The sequence below is a fragment of the Urtica dioica genome, chromosome 8 (assembly GCF_054948205.1).
Source record: "Urtica dioica subsp. dioica isolate 48M chromosome 8, U.dioica_male_clone48M_v1_H2, whole genome shotgun sequence".
Taxonomy (NCBI): domain Eukaryota; kingdom Viridiplantae; phylum Streptophyta; class Magnoliopsida; order Rosales; family Urticaceae; genus Urtica; species Urtica dioica.
In genome coordinates, this window is record NC_142763.1 from 884305 (window position 1) to 908081 (window position 23777).

The following is a 23777-nucleotide window of genomic DNA, read 5'->3' on the forward strand; positions in this document are numbered from 1 at the left end:
CGAACAGTCCACGTCACCAACTTCTTCTTACTCTTCCTCTTCTCTATTTTTTTTTTCTTTTCATTTTTACTTTATTTTTGTTCAGTTCGTCACCTCTGAAGTCTGAAACTTCGAAGAATGATTCCAAATTAGGGTTTCAGACTCAGAGTTTCCTCTCCATGGAATCACCGTCACTATCATCGTCATCATATTTATTCTGCTCCGATTGTGTCTGTTGTTGTTGTTCGCGACTGTAATTATACGTTTTCTTTGAGCCAAGTGTCGATCAACTGTGCTATCGATGGACCTATCTCATTCTCAATCGAATCTCTCGCTAGGTTTTTCGTCGAACTCGTCATCTCCGCCTCGGCCGAGTCGAAGCCAAATCGCCGACGATTCGATCTCTCTCCAGCTCGAATCGAGCCACCGCGACCTTCCGATCCAGCCGATCTCAACGATCCCGCTGCAACTTCTCGAGCCTCAGTCCGAGAACGGCCATTCGAGGAGAACTCAGATCTTCCGGTCCGACGACGACGGCGACGACGACGAGGACGACGACCGAGAGGAGTTTCGGATCCTCGGCCACGCCATGTGCCTGAAGCGGAAACGCGACTCCGAATCGACGCCGTCGCGCGCTCCGACCGCCGAGCCCGACTCCGATTCGAGGAGAGACGCCGTGAGAAGCTGGGGAGACCAGCCGATCCGCGTGGCGGACCCGGACGTGTTCGAGATCATGGAGAAGGAGAAGAAGAGGCAGTTCAAAGGAATCGAGCTCATCGCGTCGGAGAATTACGTCTGCAAGGCGGTCATGGAGGCTCTGGGAAGCCACTTGACCAACAAATACTCCGAGGGAATGCCCGGAGCGAGGTACTACGGAGGAAACCAGTACATCGACGACATCGAGACCTTATGCTGCGACCGAGCGTTGACCGCTTTCGGTCTCAGTCCGGCGAGTTGGGGCGTCAATGTTCAGCCATACTCGTGTACCTCGGCGAATTTCGCTGTATACACGGGCTTGCTATTGCCTGGAGATCGGATAATGGGGTTGGACACTCCGTCCGGCGGGAACACCAGCCACGGTTACTACACTCCCAATGGGAGAAAGGTTTCCGGGGCGTCGATTTTCTTCGAGAGCTTGCCGTATAAGGTGAACCCGGGGACGGGTTTGATTGATTATGAGAAGCTCGAGGAGAGAGCGGTGGATTTTCGCCCGAAGATACTTATTTGCGGTGGTAGTTCTTATCCCCGGGAATGGGATTATGCCAAGTTTAGGGTTATTGCAGACAAATGCGGAGCGGTTTTGATGTGTGATATGGCTCAGATCAGCGGGCTTGTCGCGGCCAAGGTGCATTATTTTTTTAGTCTCTACCGTGTCTTTCAAAGATATGAAATTTAGTGATTTATCTTTAGATTTTATTTTGACTGCTGATGGGTGCAATGAATCTATGGTGGCAGTCTAGATGGTGAATTTTAATACTAATATGACCTTTGGATGCTCTGAGTTTATGCTTTTCTTAGGGATGCAATTGCAATTAATACGTGCATTCAAATGTCGTTGATAATATCTGGGACAAGGGAATGTGGTTTTAAAAAATTGTTCTTTGACTTGAAGTTGTGGATTTGGAAACTTAGTGCACGTGTAGAAAGCAAAGAAAGTGCTCTTTGACTTGGGATTGTGGATTTGGATAATAACATAGCCAGGTCTTTTGATAAATGTACGATAGGGAATCTAGTGCATGTCTAGAAAGATCTACGTTTCCATGTTTTCCTGAATCCAATTAGATTTTTTCTACCTTATTGAACGCTGTACTCGTTACTGTACCATAAAAGTTTGCAGTTTGAATACATTCATAGCATGTTATTGTGTTCCTGGTTTATGTTATGGTGTTCCTTGTTCATATGTTTGAAAAAAAAAGGGTCTTTATCCATCAAGTTTCTGTATATCTATAGTTTTGTTTATTATTTGGTGACAGAGGTTCAATTTCGTAACAGGCATCCGAGAACCCATTTGATCACTGTGACATTGTTACTTCAACTACACATAAAAGTCTTCGAGGCCCTAGAGGCGGAATAATATTCTTCAGAAAAGGTACCAAGCCAAGGCGAAGAGGGACGACTCTAAATCAAGGAGATGAGACTGAAAATTATGACTTCGAGGAGAAGATAAATTTTGCAGTTTTTCCCGCTTTACAAGGCGGACCACACAATAACCACATCGCTGCCCTTGCCATTGCTCTGAAACAAGTGGCTACACCCGAGTTTAAGGCATATATGCACCAAGTGAAGAAAAATGCCCAGGCACTAGCTTCTGCTCTATTGAGAAGAAAGTGTAGGCTTGTGACCGGAGGAACAGACAACCATTTGATACTTTGGGATTTGAGGCCTCTAGGCTTAACAGGTAAAAGCTTATTTAGTGACCTCCCTTGATTGGCTATATCTGTATTTGATCAGTTTGTGCATTGCTTGACACTACCTGTTATGCTATGTTGTTGTCGAGTTAGGCTAGTTTCTTGTAAATTGCTTGTCATGAGCTAGGATCATTTTTGGCGGGTTTCAAATGTTTTTCTTTTGTGGATCTTCAAAGGGACTGGGAAAGTGCTTTGTGAGAGAAATAAACTTTTTTGGGCACTCTGGTTGTTTTTCATCGCTCGCTGATGAGATTGTATTATTTTTGTGGCTATCGAAGTTTTTGGCTATTATGGGCTCGTGTGTTTTGTTTGGCCAGGCTTTGGCTTTTTCCGTTCATCCCATGTAAAAGAACTGGTTTTCCGCCAGATTTATATCAAAGCAGTTTTTGTTAAAAGAAAATAAGCCCAGGAATCATGAGGAACTTGTCGTTCCATTCTAATGACGGTTATTTGAGAATCAGGATTTTCTAAAAATTTGATCTTTTTGTACTTGAGCATTACAAGACAAGCTAGAGATAATACCCACTTTCTAACATATTTCTGTGAGTATGACTTGTCTGTTTCATATATTCCTGGGACTTAAACTCGACTGTTTCTATGTTTACGGTTTTATTTTTCCTTCTGAAACTTGTATAGGTAAGAATTACGAAAAGGTCTGCGAATTGTGCTACATTACCCTCAATAAGATTGCTATATTTGGAGACAATGGAGCTATTATCCCTGGTGGAGTTAGGATCGGTGAGTGATAATATCATGTTCGAACTTGCCCTTTTGGCTTTTTTTCCTGTCTACTCGATTTATAAATGCATGGTATTATTATCCCATTTGTAGGTACCCCGGCTATGACCACAAGAGGGTGTCTCGAGCCAGATTTCGACACGATCGCTGACTTTCTTCTCAGAGCTGCACAAATCGCCAGCGTAGTTCAGAGAGAGCACGGGAAGTTTCAAAAGCTGTTCGTAAAGGCTCTAGAAAGCAACAAGGACGTCTTGGAGCTTCGTGTCCGGGTCGAATCCTTTGCAAGTCAGTTTGCGATGCCGGGTTTCGACATCTGATCTACATTCCGTATTTTTGCATTTACTGCCGGAGAATAATTCTCTGGTCACCTTTGTCCTCGACTCTCGTGGCTATTTGCTGCCATGGTAAATAATACAGAGAATGAGAAAAAAAAAGTCGGTATTAATTTTGGAGTCGATGACTTGTGTGGCTATTTTGTCATGGTGGTACGGAAATTAATGTTGTATTGCGAATGGCGTTGGCTTCTGATAATGGCACAGGAAACAAAAAAACTCTCATCTACACATTTTGAATATCATTAAGATTCCATCTTTGGGTTTCGTTTTCCGGTATATATATATTAGATATAATATGAATATATATATATATATATATATATATATATATATATATATATTTATGAATTAGCTAGAGAGATATTTAAAACGCCGAGTACAATTATAGACCTCTCATAATAAGGAAGAAGTTAACTAACCTCCTTTTCATTCCGAATTAAAGAATATCTACACATTTTGAATATCATTAAGATTCCATCTTTGGGTTTCGTTTTCCGGTATATATATATTAGATATAATATGGATATATATATATATATATATATTTATATATATATATATATATTTATGAATTAGCTAGAGAGATATTTAAAACGCCGAGTACAATTATAGACCTCTCATAATAAGGAAGAAGTTAACTAACCTCCTTTTCATTCCGAATTAAAGAATTCGGTATGAATCAAATCTCTCCAAATAGGATTCGAACTTACGACTAGTAAGTTAACAGCCGATTGCTCTATCACTGAGGAACAGTAAGGGGGGTTAGATATCATAAAGTTCAATTCCTATTCTCAACCCATGCTCAATATGAGTTAGAAGTTTACTTTGTAACTCCCGTAACTTCTTTGTAGTGGTCTCGTTTTATGCCTCATTTCATAGGCAACCAGTGGCTCTACCTTTTTATATTCCATCCATATTCCAATTCCATTAAGTTAATACCCATTTGGTGTCCGTGAGATAAGAGATGTCATTTCTAGTCTATCTCCTCTATGTATGGAAAGTTGAAAAATCATCATATAACAGTACAAAAATAGAAAAGAAACAATAATTCAAATTTAGAATCTCGTGAAAGAATATTGTGTGAGACCTTTTCGATGAATTACGATAATCTACATTTAACTTTGAGCAACTCATTGGCTCTCTTAGCGGACAAATGTGCTGTGGCGGGCTAATGTGCCATCTAAAATCTGTTTTTTTATCTGGAAATTGTGGTATGGTGCAATTCCTGCGGGCGGTCAGGATAAATGTGCAATTAGTGTTTAAATGTCATTGTTGTTCATGAAATATTGTTTCTTAAACTCTCAAGATATTAACAACAACTCCCCTAAAAAATGTCTCGATCTCTATATTGCTTGCTTTTGGAATGCTGCCTAAAAATACTACTCCAAATCGATCAAAATGGTTGAGTTGGAAACCCCCGGCTATAGGCCTAAAACTGAATATTGATGGATCTTATGTTAGTGGTCGAGGAGCTATTGGTGACTTGGTCAGAAATGATAATGGCGAGTGCACTGATAGCTTTGCGGGCTCGGTTTTTGTCAATTGAAGCCTTGGGGCTGCAGTTGAAACTCTTAGAACATTCATCATTTGAAGCATGTTTGCCTCGGATCAAAGTGATTTTCAAGTCGTCGTTTTTTAAAGTTAATGTCTCCTCCTTGGATCATTACTTGTCTTTGGAATTTTATGGAGACTGTGAAAAATATCACGGTTACCGAGAAGAAAATATATGGAATTAATTAAAAAGTTAAGTTGTGTCAAACACTTATAAAGAGCACGTTAAGTAGCTTCTCGATCCATAATAGATGTGGGACACTCTAAGCCCAAAGTTAAAATTGCAAAGAAAATGTGCCCTATTAATATATAAGCCTAAAATAACGAGAACACAGAAATACAAAAGAATTAGTGAACCAAAGAATAACGAGAACAAAGTATAAGCTTACAAAAACTAATTTCGTAAGACTATTCAAATGTATAAAGCAAGCAAATTATATGCCAAGATCTTGATGATAAGTACACATTATCAATTGCTACTTGACTTTAAAGCTACATTAGATTTGTACCCAAAGTTAAAGTTAGAGAAATCGATTTTCTTTAAAGAGAAATATAATAATATGGCCCCCGTTAAACGGTTTAAAAAATTTGGTAGATATTTCATAATTTTTGCCTAAATTGTTCGAGTGCCCCTTTCTAAGCTACATTATTTGAAGAGTAAAATATTTTTTGTTTGTTTGTTTGTTATTTAACCAACTATATTTTGATTGTGAACCAATTAGCTAGAGAAATGTCATTGTCTTATGTTCCTAACAATATTGTCTTCTTGCAGGTAACATAATCTCTTTTTGTTATGTAATCATTTTTTTAAGCTTGACTAGTTGAATCTATTAACTCTTCTGTTGTCATTGCCGGATATAATCAGCAGCCTTTCAGTTACATGAAGACAAAAAATCGAATAAATCAATTACATTATAGAAAAGAAGTCTAAAATCCAATCTTATTAATCAGAATGTACGATATATATATATATATATATATATATATATATATATATATATATATATATATATATGCGTGTGTGTGTACTGTGGTACAAGTTATAAATAGTTTAGTAGATAATTGGATGCGACATATACACATATTATTATTATTATTATTATTTTCCATTGGCTCAACACTTGTGGGTTACAAGCAAAGTAGCATCAATTTCCACTAATATATACCTACATATCTACTCTATTATTTTTGTCATCCTTTAGTTAAAACATAAAAGAGAGAATCATATATGACCTTTTTGAGTTCTAATAAAAATTTGCTTTTATTTAAGCTAATAAATTGTTAAATATTCTTGTTTTCTTATATGTAATATTGAATAATTATAAGAACAATACTTTATCTTTTACACCCGCACAACAAAAAAAAAAAGAAAAAGAAAAAAAAAAAGAGAGAAGAGAATCATATTCTTTCCTCCGTACTACTTTTTCTCCTTTGTATTACTCAGAAATGTTCTCATTAAAGGCCTTCTCATCAGTACTATTGTCTACATAGCTGCAAAACTATATATATTAGAGATACTCAAAAGTCAAAAGAGCATAGACAGAAAAACAAAAGAGAGAAAAAGATATTGAAAATATGAACAAAATAGATGGCAAAAAAAATGTCACTTGAACATTTGTTGGACATTTTTCACGACTCGATCTCTAGCTCTTATTTTTTTCTTTAAATTTCATGAGTTTTCTTCGCTTTATATTCTCATTCCTTTTCTTGTTTTGTTTTTTTTTTCTAATAAACTAAGGCCAGTATAGCTTCATGATGTCCAAAGTGTCTCTACCTTTGAGAAGAGCACATGTCCAAAAGCTTCTTTCTTCCATCAACTATTTCATCAAAGAAATCATCAAGCTGTCCAATTATGGCCTCAACCCCACTTCTAAGCAATCCAAACCCTACCCTCAGCTTCTCAACCCTACTTTGAAAACTATCATCATCCTCATCATCACCATTATTATTATTATTATTATTATATTCCTCTTCTTCATGATCATGATCATCACCTTCTAAAACCACTCTTTCAAGCTCAGCTTTCACCGCTTCCATCGTGATTTTCGACTCGCAATATTCGTGAAGAAAGATTCCCGGCTGTCCGTCGGTGATATTTTGTTCCATCGAGCTCGCGAGCCTTTGTCTCAACATCTCCATCGAGCCCGTGAATCCCATGGAACCCGTTGCCGCATAATTATGATAAAAAACCGAAGAATCCGGCCAGCAAAAGACGAGGCCGTTGAGGAGGATCGTCAAGAGGAACGAGCTCACCTTCCTCATCGCGTGAAGAACTCCACGGAATCCGCTGAATCCATTGAACTTGGAGTCCATCGGAAGATCGTTGAGATTATCGCAAAGTGACAAAGGTTGAATCCTCGTTTCCATCAAAACCCTATTGTCCTCTTCAAACCCTATAGCCTCCCTTTGGAAAACACTTATGGACCTAATGACCTAATAACAAAAATTTGACAATGAATTATCTTCCAATTTATATACCAATAATTAGGGTTTGATGACATGTACAAGAACTGACCTGGCGAGCCATTGCACGGTTGATGAAATGGTAGTGGAAACCATCGAGAGACGAGACGATGTTAGAACCGGACGAGGTGTAGCTTTCGATGGCCGAGACACCGGATTTGATGACGTGGCATGCTTCCCATAGTCTCGAGCTTTCGTCCATGTACTCGTCGAGCCATTTCTCTCCGGTGGGCAAGTGAAGCCTTGGGACCAAAGTAGTGAGTTGGGTATTGATGGATTGTAGAGAAGAAAGGACTTGTTGGAGGAACTCGATGGACATGAAATTATTCCGTGACTCGCTTTGAAGGGATTGGTCAAGATTGTTGAGCTCCCGGGTGAGGAGATTGTAGAACCCACTCACCGAGTTTGTTGTGCATGGATTTGGATCCATCAATATGGAAAGACAATTTTCTAAAAAATGCAAAGGAAAAAAAAAAAGGAGAGAGTATGGGATTGTGAGTGTAAAAGAATGATAGAGATTGATTGGTATATATGTATATAAAATATGAGTAAAAGAAATAAATAAAGAAAAGGGTTTGGCTTATTTTGGAGCTCAAGTTTCTATATGATCATTACTAATAGTATTGTTGGGTGCAATTATGGGTGTTTCCTTTAGGGTAGGGTGGAGGGGATGATTGAGATATATATATATATATATATATATATATATATATATATATATATATATATATATATATATATATATTAGCTAGATATGTAAATTTATTTCTTTTATTATTAACCTAATAATTCTATCTCTCGTCCTTCTAAATGTCTTTTTTCCGTTCCATTTTCACATTCCTAAATAATGAAAGATGGACAATTGGCGATTTCTTATTTATTGATCAATGTATAATGTTTTTGCTATATGCTTTTTTTATGTAGTCCCCTCTAAAAGGATTCATTCATATGATGAGTCAAATTCAATATGTATGAGATGGTAAAGTAAAATAAATTAATCAAAGAACGTTCATGCCTTAGATCGTGTACAGGGCTGTAAGAGTTTGACCACTTTGATTGAGATTCGAATTTCTCATCTTTCTATTTTGATTTTGTTCTTCATTGGATTGTGTTGTGTACTAGTTTTTTGTTTTTTTTTGTTTTTACTTTCTTTTTTAACTATTTTTTTTAATGTCCTTTATTCCTCCATTGAAAACTCAACTTTAATTTGGTTTTGTATATACCTATATACATGCATGGTGGGTTCAATTATAATTACTACTTACGGTTTTTTTCTTCTTTCTACTTTCTATAGCTAGTAATATTATCACCACCTAATTTATAATTGTGGAAAAACATAATAGGTAATGCTTATAAGTAATTAGTTGGCATGGTTTATATTCTTTTTGAAAGAGATATTTCGGACGTAGCAAAGACAGTACATTCAACTTTTTTTTAGTAATGGCAAACTCATATCCTCCTTTTGGACTCAATATTCTAAATTTGGCATAATAAATGAATTTTCACATATAATACTTACATGGGAATGGAATATTACAAAGCTAAATATATAATACAAGCGCATGTACCCCATTTATATTCTCAACTGATGGGTCTGTTTGGGGTGGACCACTTATATATAAGGGAAAAATAAATATTATATTAAGAAGAATAAAACAGGAAATCTTCTAGCTCTTTTTATTATGATTTTTAGTTCTTTTTATTATCAGAAGTAAAGTGAATACAAAGTCATGACCAAACTGTATGTGTTACTCCATATATATATATTTATTTAATAAAATTTATATAATACTCGTGGTCCTTGGGCTGAAAACATAAGAAAGAACGAAAGAAAGAAAGAAAACGTGATTTAAATATATATATATATATATATATATATATATATATTGTGTGTGTGTGTGTGATATTTAGAAAAAAGAAATTTCTATTCATATTTTCCGTAAATAACGTTTGAAAACTTATGCGCGATTTATAATTTATTTGCAGTTAGGTTATCTCTGAAAAATGCACGAATACTAGGCATCAATGGACTTATTACTTGGCTAAAATTTACTATTGAGCTAATAATATTATTAATAATGACACATATACAACAATTTCATATATATATATATATATATATTTATATATACACACACTATGTAGCGCCAAATAGGTTAAAACAACGTTCAGAGAGCAAAATTATTTAAAGTGTACGATTTACTGGCACAGTTTTTTTTGGGAATATTTGCATGTTACAAGGATTATTGGTGGATTTTCAGAAATCACATAAATATGTCTCCTGAGGGAAAATACATGATGAGAACGCTTGAATTATTTTTGTGAACCTTTTTCTTTTTAATACGACATATACTATTACAAATTCCAAACAAACAGATCATGATTACGAACCGACGCGTGGCGTCTAAAATGTGTTTATTAAGTAATTAATTTGGTTAGGCATCAAATTAAAGAGCCGGCGGTTCTAACCTCAAAAAATAGTATGGACGGTCTGACCACAATAAAATAGTCTGAACGTTTCGATCAAGCCAATCGCTTCTAGGATCATTAAAATGAAAAACAAATAGCTCATAAATTAAGAGCAAAGTTTCCCTGGTAAGACTGAAAAAAAAAAAAAAAAAAAAGAGAGAGTTTAGCTTGAAAAAAAAAACAATTTAAATTAAGAAAATGTGGCCAAATCGTAATCCAAATAACCACCTATATGTTCCACCTTACTCTAATTAAAAGCTAAGTTTTGGATGGTTATATAAATAATCACTCACTCGCATGAAACATGGAACAATTATAATATAATTGTCATATGATGGGCCTGATTATTACCAAATGGTCTTCAAAGCAAAAAAGAAAAGGGACGTTTTCCACGCAATATCTCAAGTTAGAAATCTCACCTATTTCACAACACGTCAATTGATTTTCTTTATTTTATTAGATTCGTCTGTATTTAGAGGCAATCATGTCTGATTATTTATTGTGCTCGACACCTTTTGTATTAAGTACGTTGTGCTCATTGTAGTACAATTGTAATATTTTGTTTTCTTTTATCTCAACAATTAACATATTCAGATTTAAATAATTTCCCGAGGAATTTCAAGCTATTTGGAGCAAAAATGCATGGCAAAGTCCTGCTCGCCCCACGAAGTGGAATAATGGATTTCATTAAAAAAAAAGGACTTTCTCAATTTTAGGGGACCTTAGCGTGGTGAGGTAATTAATTTGCACTTGATTTTAAGTATTTTTGGCCATTTTGGAAGAGCTATAAATTTAGGTCCAGGATTTGACCTAGCATCTACGTACGTGTAACAAATTTTCAAGGCCAAAGCAAGGATTTTAAAGGGAAGCAATGCATGTATACAAACATCGACTAAAATCATTTGTCGTCGACTTAAATATCGTTCGTCATCGTTTTTACATAACTAGAATTTATCGAATTAGCCATGTTTATTTGATTACTTACAAATCTAAGTGGTTTTGTTAGATTAAATTTAAGATGCGTGTTCTTTGAATTATTCTGTAATTGGTTATACAATAACGATCATATTTTTCTTATCGTTTATTTCACCAAGTTCTAGCATTTTATTATCTAAATTGTCTCTTTCATCAATCTCATATACTAAATTAATAATTAGACTTGTCTCTTTATTTGTTCAATACTCTAGTAATAAGGATTACTTTTAATGCGAAACAATGAGAGTTCAAGTAGTATACCAAACCATGAATTCATCAATATAAGATTCTCTTGTGTTCAAATTTTACTTTATAGGATAAATGGTGTATGTCACGGTTATATGGTAAATTATACACATTGATAATTGGAAATATTTAGTATATGCCACATATATTCACTCTTGATTAAATATGCGTGGCTTAATTTTGTGCCATACAAAATTCTGGACTTTTTGCAAATACATGCCCACACCTACAACAAGCTAGCTTTACACACATGAGTTATTCACAATTGAAAAGAGCCAGCTAGCTTCTGATAACTTGATGATTACTTAATCAACTAAAATTTAATTAATCCTTAATTAGAAATATATGCATAATTAATTTTTACTGTTTTCAAATATAAAAAGCTTATCATTATCTCTCATCACTTCAAGCGAATCGATGAGTGCTCCTTCATCGTTTGTTATCGTCACATTTGTAGCATCCAACCCGAATTTCTCACCTATTTCCACAACAAAAATTACACAATTAGCAAAAAGTACAAGTTATCTTCAAAATATAGGCAATAATTAAAATAAATTAATAAATAATAAAAACAAGGTTTCATATGCACGGACATACTTTGTTGATTAAAAAAAAATGAAAAAAAAGAGGCATGAATATCACCAACAAAGAAAATTTAAACATAACTATCATCAATTTTTATTGAGACATTTTGGTCGCTTTTTGTTTACGACAATGTCATAAATAAAATATTCAAAATTATGCAGGTATCGTTGTAAATTACTGATAAAAATGTTCAACTTCTTCTTTTTTTTTTCTTTTTTTTACCGGTGATTTGATCACGAGGTCCAATTAAAAAAAAAAGATAATACACCAAAAAATTAAATATCTTTTTCACTTCTTCCAAATTCAACGAGTAAAAAACATAACGTATCTAATATAGCTAAAAAAAAACGTACCTGCAATAAGTTTGAGCTCTTCTAGTGAAGTTGGCAACCTAATAATTTTGAATCGAATGATGACCGTAACAGACGTCGGCTCAATTCGCGGAAGCAGTTTCATATCCAGGACCCTTAACACAAATAGACGCATACCAAGTTCCATAAAGATTAGTTATCAATACTATTTCTTTTAAATTCATTAAAATTTCATGTACGGCTTTGTTTTTTTTTTTTTTTGTACAAAGTGTCTAATTCATAAATTCGGGCGAAGATACTAACCTTTTGTATTTGAAAAAGGTTTTAATCGGGATCTCTGAAGTATATGGTGGTTGCAATCTCAAGGTTATATGAGACACATTTTTAATAACTTAATTTATAATAATATAAATTTATTGTGTTATTTTTTTTTATATGATTTTTATATTAAAATTATCGATTCACATCTTTATATTAAACTTGTATAAAATATAACGAGATTATAACTTGGTCTAGTGATAAACACTTGTGTACCCTAAGCGTAAGCGTATGTCTTGAGTTCGAATCTCAATAGTGCAAATTTTCTCTAAACGACAATAAACAAAAAATGATGAAACGAAAAAACATGCTCTTCGTTGACCGTTTTTGCTACGGCAGCGGCGCTGCCATCGATTTTGGCTGAAATTTAAAATACTACATCAAACATATACCTTTAAATAATTAAGAAAAAAATATGTGATAGTAAAGTTAGATTCATGAGATTCTAAGGTGATTTGTTATTGGAGGGAGAAGGATCGAGCAAGGAGTTGTGAAGGTCGTTTACATTTAGGGTTAACGGGTAAATATTTTATTCACTTTTTAATGAGACCATGGAGAGGGACATATGTGATTGGCGGTGTCAAGACTCAAAGATATATTTAGTAGAGTTAGGCGGCGTCATAGATTGAGTAATATTACCCCGTTTTAGTTTTTGTATATGATAAAGTTATCATGTAATTTTGACTAATAATGTCACTTGCGTTTACGCTGTTAATATATCATATCATATCATTTTAACTAATAGTGCCACATTTTAAAAAAAAAGTTTTAATGTGTGGCCGCACGACCGCGTCAAAATTTAATTGCACATTTTGGGTTTAATTGAAGATTTTTGAATAGTAATCACGATCGTCACTTGTACTCATAAGGTAGATAATATGAGGTGAAAGCTTGTTTTTTAGTCATCAAAATATTGGAATCATATAGCAAGAGTATGCATGTGCATACTCTTGCACATGCATAATATGAGGTGAAAGCTTGTTTTTTTAGTCATCAAAATATTGGAATCATATAGCAAGAGTATGCATGTGCATATAGAAATAAATAAATAGCGTATAATTATTAATCCCTATTAAATATCAATATGATTTGATCTCTAGTCTTCGTAAGATAGGAAAATAAATATTCTAATCCGTAACTTCAACCAGTAGAATACGATATAGGTTTATACATAGATACAAAAATAACGATACAATGAGTAAATAGCTAATATTCCTACTATAATTAATGATTTATAAAAAAAATATATACATTTAAGTGAATAAGACGTTGTGTGGACATCAACAGTATCTTGAAGCCCAATTTGGGTTGGCCCGACTTTGAGGCCCGTGTGACTTCCGGGTCGGGTCGGGTCGGGTCGGGTCGAGATGAAGGTGTTTAAAAAGGCGTGTAACCTACGCTAGATCAACCAGAACATTCAGATTTGCTCTCTCTCTCTCTCTCTCTCTCTCTCTCTCTCGCTACATCAAAAGGATGACTGATTTAAGGACGATTCACCGTTCCCGTATTGAGGAAAGGAAGACTCAACGTTCCCGTGTTGGCTCACCTTTCTGTGGTGATCCCAATTCCATCCGCGAACCATCAAGTAAAATCCCCAATTCTGTTATTATGCTTATGTTTTGAACAATTAAGATCAGCAAGTGAATTGCAGGGTTAGTCTAATCCTTGGTTCAAATTTGGTTAATCGGTTCGTTGCATTGCAGGCCCAGAGGCGGCTCGAGAGTACGCTGATATGCTGGTGCGATATGAGGTATATATATATTTATTGTGTATTTACGTAATAATAATCTGTTTGTGTTAGGTTTTGTATGGTGATGAATATGCTTTTTGTCAGGGATATTATATTGATCCAGCTAAGATTGTTTCCGGTTATGGCGGCGGGACTACTCCGATCGATCCGAGCTGCCCTAACGTTATAAGCGCAGCTGAGTCCGGAATCAACCAACATAACATCAACAATGTCTGTAATCTTCTTCTGCTTTCTTTCTTCATGGATGCTATAAATAATAGTAAATATATTGTTTCAGGGTGGTGATCTGAGAATTGAAAGAATCGTGAGAGCTAATGTGCGTCAAGTCTCGGGATTGTTGTATTACATAACTCTAGAGGCGTCGGACAAGAAGTTTTATGAGATGGAAGTTAAGTGCCTCCCCGGCCCAGATCGCCTCATGAAACTCAATGGATTCAGGCCCGCCAAATTCTATCCGCCGCCTAATTAGCTCTCTCTGTCTGCCATCTTTCTCTCTAATTTTCGTCTCTTAACTATGTTTTAGTCTCTAATTTTCTTATGCTAAATACCCTTTATCGGCTACTCTCTGTTCTTACCTAAATGTTTTTTTTTTTCTGACGGATCTCTTACGGCGGAGTCCCAGGGCCGGCCCAAACTCACCGGGCCCTAAAATACTAATAAAAATTTAAATTAAAATTAAAATTTTCAAGGTAAAAAGTGTAATTTTTTTTTAAAAATGGGTCAAAAGTGTAAATTTTTAGGATAAAAAATGTAAATTTTGTAAAAATTGTAAATTTTTTGGGCTAATAGCCTAAGCCTAGCCCGCCTTAGTCCAGGCCGGTTCTTATCTAAGTTTTAGTATGTAAACTTCATATGTTTAATATCATTTCCTACATGCGTTATTTGTGACAGCAACTTGTTTTTATGCCTTATTAGCTTTTGACCGTGTTGTCCTTTTAAAATTATGATACTACTACAGAAAAATAAAAAAAAATTGATTAGTAGAAGACTAGAAGTACATAATAAAACCATTTGATGATGAAAAAAATGTAGATCAATATATTTTTTTTTGTAAATAATTATGTTTTGGAATTAAATATAAACTAGTCAAAACAGCTTATTTTTTTTGCAATGTGAATTAAACCAATAATTATTGCTTGTGGTGAATGATATTTGGAACTGAACAAAATAATAAAATTATTCCATCGGTGAAATGTATTGATGGTTTCATACATGTACACCGCTATCACCATGGCATTATGGATGTGGTTGACTGAGTAGTCTTCTTTGACTGATAAAATTTTAAACCACGAAAGAATGAAAAAAGGCAAAATTAAATAAAAATAAAGAGTGTGCAATACAATAATTGGCTTCTAAACTAACTAGTTTTAAAACAAGTCTTCAACCCGCATCAACTAGTTTTAAGTTTTAACATAACATCTGTTGTAGTTGCGATCAAATATAATTAATGGTTAAAATTTAGTAACTATAAAAATTTTCAAAGAAACCGACAAAAACTATGATAATACTATCAAATTGAAGCGTTATAATTTTTATTTAGTGCGCTTTTGAAAATTTTAATTAAATAGTTAACACTTATTACCAACTGCTAGTTTTTTTTACGAGAATGTTCCCTTAATCGTTATCCTCTTTTTGCATAAATAATAAATTATGGGCGATAATTATAACCCCACAAAATACGAAATTACATTCCTAAAATGCGATCACGGTTAGATTTTACTTAAAAAAAAAACCACCATCGTCGTTTCCACTCTTCGTCGAGCAAAATCTGATTACCGAACCGGTCGACTCCCTTTAGGTCCCAAATCGGTGTAATGAAACATCAGCTGAACGAATTCTCATTGAGTCAGCTCATATCAATATTTCTCCGAACACGCTCCGTGTTAGCTCGGTCCGACTTGACGATACAGTCGTTCAACATAGATACCTCACGATTCAGTCACGGGAAAACATTCGGCGCACGATCTTCTCAACCGTTCCTCCAAGAACGGTTCAAAGGCGGTACGTGGCTAGAAGCTTGACGCTGAAGACGACTTCCGACGATTTTCTCAACTGTGCCGCGTACTTCTCGTTCTTTGATCTTTTAATAACTTTTATCGCGATCTTTTTTGCCATGTACGCTTGTTTTCGCCATTATGAAATTAGGGTTTCAGAGAGTTCGAGTTCTTTCGTGAGTCGATGCCAATTCTTCGAGGATTGAATTGTTTCTTCGAGTGTTTTTGTTTTTCGTTTTAAGTAATTCATTTCTTATATTATTAGTTAATTTATCAGAGTTTTTATAAAGCTATTTAGAGACATATATATATATATATATATATGTGTGTGTATATATATTTAAAATAATTTACAACATTACCATTTCACCCAATTAATGCCTAATACGTGACGTGCACGCGATCAAAAGTCGGCATTTTTTACAGTTAAAATAACGGAATGGCTAAATGCAAAATAGTGACTATCACGTGTGGGTGATTCAACATTTTTTTTTTCTCCAGGGATCAAGTTGTTAATGTTGAAACTTGGAAGGCCAAAAACATTATTTTTCCTAAATTAAATGAAAACTCTCACTTACATAGATAATCGCCAAAAAGATTTAAAATATATATTTATTATTTATTTCAATTATTTGTATACTTTGTGCTGAGTCGCCTACGCTTCAAAGAAGCTAAGTAAACCTACCACGTCAGTCACTGTGGTCTACTACACCAAAAACACAGCCTGGCAACAGTCGAACCACGAACACTATGCCTAAAAAAAATTAATTGTTGAATAGAAGAGGAAAGCCCAAAACAGAGAAATATGCAATAAATAAAAACAAAGACCCTTTTGTACGAAATAGCAGAGTAAAAATTCAAATTTTATTTTTGTGTAGGTTTTTTTCATAACCTTTTATATTTTTTTTTATATATTCGTAGTTTCTGTAGTTCTACTTCTATTTGAAATACGCATTGAATGGCTTTTAATTATGGCTTGGTCTTTGAGCACGAGAGGGCAATAAAACTAAGGCCTCACGTCATTTGTCTTTATTTCTTTCTCTGTTTGTTCCTCTGAGAAAACAAAGAATTGCCTATGGAAACAAATAATGCAAAGCACCATTATTCTTGATAAGCCTGACATCACCACTAGTCAGTGTGAAATGCTTAGTTACACGTAACCGAATGAAATGATATCTTGTGATTCTCAACATCCATAATTCAATTAACATGCAGATTATAATTACAACAACAATATTATAAATACCCTAACATCATGACTCATGAGCAACCAACCCGCACCTGTTTACAATCCTCTACAGCTGTCTGTCTTGCTCTCTCTCACACCCTCTTCAGAAATGTTATAATAGTAAACCATTAACCTTCGCGTAAATCCCAATCACCGGAAAATGACCTATAAATACGAGGGATGGACGAAATCCGAATCTATCAACCAACGTTTGAGGCGAAACAATGACGAAATCGTGGTCAATGGGGCCCGTAACATGTGGGCCTTGATGCTGGTTGCATCTGCAATATATTTCTCTTTATGAATCCATTTTAATCTATGTCTTCCCTACAATATATTTCTATACAGAGTCTTTTTTTATACATCACGATCTTGTTTTCCCTTTTATGTCATCTGGGCGTTCTTGTTTATCAGGCATCAATTATAGAAGGGATCCATTATAGAACTATGGGTGAGTTAAAAAAAAGGACTACATAATAGACTTCTCCACTTGTTCCCCACATTATCCACCCAAAAACGGCCGGCGAGTTTCCATTTGATACGATCAAACCGATGATCCAAACCCCTGTCTTCGATCAAGGAGACTACGATACTTGCTGGGCCATAGCTATAGCAGATACAACCAGCATCAAGGCCTATGTTACGGGTCCCATTCACCACGATTTCGTCATTGTTTCGCCTCAAACGTTGGTTGATAGATTCGGATTTCCTCTATCCCTCAAATTTATAGGTTATTTGCCGGTGGTTGGGATTTACGCGAAGGCTAATGGTTTACCGTCACTCCATTCGTTCCCATACGTAGGTGGGAGGAATCACACTCGGATTGAGAATTTGGTAAGAAATTTTTGTTTGTGTTTTTTTTTTCCCAGAACCTTGAAATGTACCAGTATCATGAGGGTATTAAATGGCTTAATAGACCAATAGAGCTAGAAGATCTCCATGTCCGGTCCTAACTTCTTTAGCCCGGAAAAGGATGTCATTTACCATCCGAAAAATGACCCCCAACTCAACCGTCGGGTTAAGCACGTGATGGTGGTTACGGGGTTCGGATATTACGAAGTCAAAAATTCACACGGAAGAAGGTGGGCCGATCAAGGGTACGGAATGATTTCGGCCCTGGAAAACAACGCCGATTTTTATGAGGTTTTAGTTAAGTTTTGACCTAATCAGTATGGCGTTATTAGTCTTCTGACTTGTGTTAAAGTTTAGTTTCTAATTTTCTTATGTTGAAAACAATGCCTATGGTCATGTTTCTTATGTTTTTTTTTCTTCCTAAGACTCAGTCTCTTAACTCTGTAAACTTCTGATCGAATATCATTCCTATATGCACGCTCGGGTGGAATAGTAAAAGGCGATGAGACACCTTGGTGTAAACTGCTTAGCACCAAATATGGAGTCAATACGAAGTATAAATTGAGTTGTTCGAAACCTTTTGTACGAAATGGCAGATTAAAAATTCAAAAAAAAAAAAATTTGTGTAGGTTTTTTTCATAACCTTTTATATTTTTTTTATATATTCGTAGTTTCTGTAGTTCTACTTCTATTTGAAATACGCATTGAATGGCTTTTAATTATGGCTTGGTCTTTGAGCACGAGAGGGCAATAAAACTAAAGCCTCACGTCATTTGTCTTTATTTCTTTCTCAGTTTGTTCCTCTGAGAAAACAAAGAATTGCCTATGGAAACAAATAATGCAAAGCACCATTATTCTTGATAAGCCTGACATCACCACTAGTCAGTGTGAAATGCTTAGTTACACGTAATCGAATGAAATGATATCTTTTGATTCTCAACATCCATAATTCAATTAACATGCAGATTATAATTACAACAACAATATTATAAATACCCTAACATCATGACTCATGAGCAACCAACCCGCACCTGTTTACAATCCTCTACAGCTGTCTGTCTTTCTCTCTCCCACGCCCTCTTCAGAAATGTTATAATAGTAAACCATTAACCTTCGCGTAAATCTCAATCACCGGCAAATGACCTATAAATACGAGGGATGGACGAAATCCGAATCTATCAACCAACGTTTGAGGCGAAACAATGACGAAATCGTGGTCAATGGGGCCCGTAACATGTGGGCCTTGATGCTGGTTGCATCTGCAATATATTTCTCTTTATGAATCCATTTTAATCTATGTCTTCCCTACAATATATTTCTATACAGAGTCTTTTTTTATACATCACGATCTTGTTTTCCCTTTTATGTCATCTGGGCGTTCTTGTTTATCAGGCATCAATTATAGAAGGGATCCATTATAGAACTATGGGTGAGTTCAAAAAAAAGGACTACATAATAGACTTGTCCACTTGTTCCCCACATTATCCACCCAAAAATGGCCGGCGAGTTTCCATTTGATACGATCAAACCGATGATCCAAACCCCTGTCTTCGATCAAGGAGACTTCAATACTTGCTGGGCCATAGCTATAGCAGATGCAACCAGCATCAAGGCCTATGTTACGGGCCCCATTCACCACGATTTCGTCATTGTTTCGCCTCAAACGTTGGTTGATAGATTCGGATTTCCTCCATCCCTCAAATTTATAGGTTATTTGCCGGTGGTTGGGATTTACGCGAAGGCTAATGGTTTACCGTCACTCCATTCGTTCCCATACGTGGGTGGGAGGAATCACACTGGGATTGAGAATTTGGTAAGAAATATTTGTTTGTGTTTTTTTATTCCCCAGAACCTTGAAATGTACCAGTATCATGAGGGTATTAAATGGCTTAATAGAACAATAGAGCTAGAAGATCTCCCTTTCCGGTCCTAACTTCTTTAGCCTGGAAAAGGATGTCATTTACCATCCGAAAAATGACCCCTAACTCAACCGTCGGGTTAAGCACGTGATGGTGGTTACGGGGTTCGGATATTCCGAAAATGGGGAGCCCTATTACGAAGTCAAAAATTCGCACGGAAGAAGGTGGGCCGATCAAGGGTACTGCATGATTTCGGCCCTGGAAAACAACGCCGATTTTATGAGGTTTTAGTTAAGTTTTGACCTAATCAGTATGACGTTATTAGTCTTCTGACTTGTGTTAAAGTTTAGTTTGTAATTTTCTTATGTTGAAAACAACGCCTATGGTCATGTTTCTTATGTTTTTTTTTCTTCCTAAGACTCAGTCTCTTAACTCTGTAAACTTCTGATCGAATATCATTCCTATATGCACGCTCGGGTGGAATAGTAAAAGGCGATGAGACACCTTGGTGCAAACTGCTTAGCACCAAATATGGAGTCAATACGAAGGATAAAATGAGTGGTTCGAAACCTTTTGTACGAAATGGCAGAGTAAAAATTCAAATTTTTTTTTTTGTGTAGGTTTTTTTCATAACCTTTTATATTTTTTTTTTTATATATTCGTAGTTTATGTAGTTCTACTTCTATTTGAAATACGCATTGAATGGCTTTTAATTATGGCTTGGTCGTTGAGCACGAGAGGGCAATAAAAGTAAGGCCTCACGTCATTTGTTTGTATTTCTTTCTCTGTTTGTTCCTCTGAGAAAATAAAGAATTGCCTATGGAAACAAATAATGCAAAGCACCATTATTCTTGATAAGCCTGACATCACCACTAGTCAGTGTGAAATGCTTAGTTACACGTAACCGAATGAAATGATATCTTGTGATTCTCAACATCCATAATTCAATTAACATGCAGATTATAATTACAACAACAATATTATAAATACCCTAACATCATGACTCATGAGCAACCAACCCGCACCTGTTTACAATCCTCTACAGCTGTCTGTCTTGCTCTCTCTCACACCCTCTTCAGAAATGTTATAATAGTAAACCATTAACCTTCGCGTAAATCCCAATCACCGGAAAATGACCTATAAATACGAGGGATGGACGAAATCCGAATCTATCAACCAACGTTTGAGGCGAAACAATGACGAAATCGTGGTCAATGGGGCCCGTAACATGTGGGCCTTGATGCTGGTTGCATCTGCAATATATTTCTCTTTATGAATCCATTTTAATCTATGTCTTCCCTACAATATATTTCTATACAGAGTCTTTTTTTATACATCACGATCTTGTTTTCCCTTTTATGTCATCTGGGCGTTCTTGTTTATCAGGCATCAATTATAGAAGGGATCCATTATAGAACTATGGGTGAGTTAAAAAAAAAGGACTACATAATAGACTTGTCCACTTGTTCCCCACATTATCCACCCAAAAACGGCCGGCGAGTTTCCATTTGATACGATCAAACCGATGATCCAAACCCCTGTCTTCGATCAAGGAGACTACGATACTTGCTGGGCCATAGCTATAACAGATACAACCAGCATCAAGGCCTATGTTACGGGTCCCATTCACCACGATTTCGTCATTGTTTCGCCTCAAACGTTGGTTGATAGATTCGGATTTCCTCTATCCCTCAAATTTATAGGTTATTTGCCGGTGGTTGGGATTTACGCGAAGGCTAATGGTTCACCGTCACTCCATTCGTTCCCATACGTAGGTGGGAGGAATCACACTCGGATTGAGAATTTGGTAAGAAATTTTTGTTTGTGTTTTTTTTTCCCAGAACGTTGAAATGTACCAGTATCATGAGGGTATTAAATGGCTTAATAAACCAATAGAGCTAGAAGATCTCCCTGTCCGGTCCTAACTTCTTTAGCCCGGAAAAGGATGTCATTTACCATCCGAAAAATGACCCCCAACTCAACCGTCGGGTTAAGCACGTGATGGTGGTTACGGGGTTCGGATATTACGAAGTCAAAAATTCGCACGGAAGAAGGTGGGCCGATCAAGGGTACGGAATGATTTCGGCCCTGGAAAACAACGCCGATTTTTATGAGGTTTTAGTTAAGTTTTGACCTAATCAGTATGGCGTTATTAGTCTTCTGACTTGTGTTAAAGTTTAGTTTGTAATTTTCTTATGTTGAAAACAACGCCTATGGTCATGTTTCTTATGTTTTTTTTTCTTCCTAAGACTCAGTCTCTTAACTCTATAAACTTCTGATCGAATATCATTCCTATATGCACGCTCGGGTGGAATAGTAAAAGGCGATGAGACACCTTGGTGTAAACTGCTTAGCACCAAATATGGAGTCAATACGAAGGATAAATTGAGTGGTTCGAAACCTTTTGTACGAAATGGCAGATTAAAAATTCAAAAAAAAAAAATTTTGTGTAGGTTTTTTTCATAACCTTTTATATTTTTTTTATATAATCGTAGTTTCTGTAGTTCTACTTCTATTTGAAATACGCATTGAATGGCTTTTAATTATGGCTTGGTCTTTGAGCACGAGAGGGCAATAAAACTAAGGCCTCACGTCATTTGTCTTTATTTCTTTCTCAGTTTGTTCCTCTGAGAAAACAAAGAATTGCGTATGGAAACAAATAATGCAAAGCACCATTATTCTTGATAAGCCTGACATCACCACTAGTCAGTGTGAAATGCTTAGTTACACGTAATCGAATGAAATGATATCTTTTTATTCTCAACATCCATAATTCAATTAACATGCAGATTATAATTACAACAACAATATTATAAATACCCTAACATCATGACTCATGAGCAACCAACCCGCACCTGTTTACAATCCTCTACAGCTGTCTGTCTTTCTCTCTCCCACGCCCTCTTCAGAAATGTTATAATAGTAAACCATTAACCTTCGCGTAAATCCCAATCACCGGCAAATGACCTATAAATACGAGGGATGGACGAAATCCGAATCTATCAACCAACGTTTGAGGCGAAACAATGACGAAATCGTGGTCAATGGGGCCCGTAACATGTGGGCCTTGATGCTGGTTGCATCTGCAATATATTTCTCTTTATGAATCCATTTTAATCTATGTCTTCCCTACAATATATTTCTATACAGAGTCTTTTTTTATACATCACGATCTTGTTTTCCCTTTTATGTCATCTGGGCGTTCTTGTTTATCAGGCATCAATTATAGAAGGGATCCATTATAGAACTATGGGTGAGTAAAAAAAAAAGGACTACATAATAGACTTCTCCACTTGTTCCCCACATTATCCACCCAAAAACGGCCGGCGAGTTTCCATTTGATACGATCAAACCGATGATCCAAACCCCTGTCTTCGATCAAGGAGACTACGATACTTGCTGGGCCATAGCTATAGCAGATACAACCAGCATCAAGGCCTATGTTACGGGTCCCATTCACCACGATTTCGTCATTGTTTCGCCTCAAACGTTGGTTGATAGATTCGGATTTCCTCTATCCCTCAAATTTATAGGTTATTTGCCGGTGGTTGGGATTTACGCGAAGGCTAATGGTTTACCGTCACTCCATTCGTTCCCATACGTGGGTGGGAGGAATCACACTGGGATTGAGAATTTGGTAAGAAATATTTGTTTGTGTTTTTTTATTCCCCAGAACCTTGAAATGTACCAGTATCATGAGGGTATTAAATGGCTTA

At 35.9% G+C, this 23777-nt stretch overlaps 3 protein-coding genes across 3 annotated transcripts; 2 read left to right on the top strand and 1 right to left on the bottom strand.

The window, feature by feature from the left end:
• Nucleotides 1-39: 39 nt before the first annotated feature.
• LOC149386964 (serine hydroxymethyltransferase 7-like) lies at nt 40-3686 on the top strand. Its single transcript, XM_089622966.1, has 4 exons — nt 40-1324; nt 1972-2377; nt 3024-3125; nt 3219-3686. Exons 1-4 carry the CDS (start codon nt 281-283, stop codon nt 3440-3442), a joined length of 1776 nt encoding a protein of 591 aa, XP_089479092.1. The 5' UTR covers nt 40-280; the 3' UTR covers nt 3443-3686.
• A 2975-nt stretch (nt 3687-6661) lies between these two features.
• On the bottom strand, nt 6662-8118 carry LOC149386965 (uncharacterized). Its single transcript, XM_089623982.1, has 2 exons — nt 7527-8118; nt 6662-7444 (listed from the first exon to the last, which is right to left on the bottom strand). Exons 1-2 carry the CDS (start codon nt 7902-7904, stop codon nt 6782-6784), a joined length of 1041 nt encoding a protein of 346 aa, XP_089480108.1. The 5' UTR covers nt 7905-8118; the 3' UTR covers nt 6662-6781.
• Nucleotides 8119-13790: 5672 nt separating this feature from the next.
• Nucleotides 13791-14734, top strand: LOC149386966 (uncharacterized). Its single transcript, XM_089624026.1, has 4 exons — nt 13791-13963; nt 14082-14128; nt 14213-14338; nt 14406-14734. Exons 1-4 carry the CDS (start codon nt 13852-13854, stop codon nt 14595-14597), a joined length of 477 nt encoding a protein of 158 aa, XP_089480152.1. The 5' UTR covers nt 13791-13851; the 3' UTR covers nt 14598-14734.
• The last annotated feature ends 9043 nt before the right edge of the window (nt 14735-23777 follow it).

Coding starts and splice junctions, on each gene's coding strand:
- LOC149386964 (XM_089622966.1), top strand. CDS start 281: ATGGACCTATCTCATTCTCAATCGAATCTCTCGCTAGGTTTTTCGTCG. Junction 1,325..1,971: donor GCGGGCTTGTCGCGGCCAAG/GTGCATTATTTT, acceptor ATTTCGTAACAG/GCATCCGAGAACCCATTTGA. Junction 2,378..3,023: donor GAGGCCTCTAGGCTTAACAG/GTAAAAGCTTAT, acceptor AAACTTGTATAG/GTAAGAATTACGAAAAGGTC.
- LOC149386965 (XM_089623982.1), bottom strand. CDS start 7,904: ATGGATCCAAATCCATGCACAACAAACTCGGTGAGTGGGTTCTACAAT. Junction 7,445..7,526: donor ACCGTGCAATGGCTCGCCAG/GTCAGTTCTTGT, acceptor TTTTGTTATTAG/GTCATTAGGTCCATAAGTGT.
- LOC149386966 (XM_089624026.1), top strand. CDS start 13,852: ATGACTGATTTAAGGACGATTCACCGTTCCCGTATTGAGGAAAGGAAG. Junction 14,129..14,212: donor ATATGCTGGTGCGATATGAG/GTATATATATAT, acceptor GCTTTTTGTCAG/GGATATTATATTGATCCAGC. Junction 14,339..14,405: donor ACCAACATAACATCAACAAT/GTCTGTAATCTT, acceptor ATATTGTTTCAG/GGTGGTGATCTGAGAATTGA.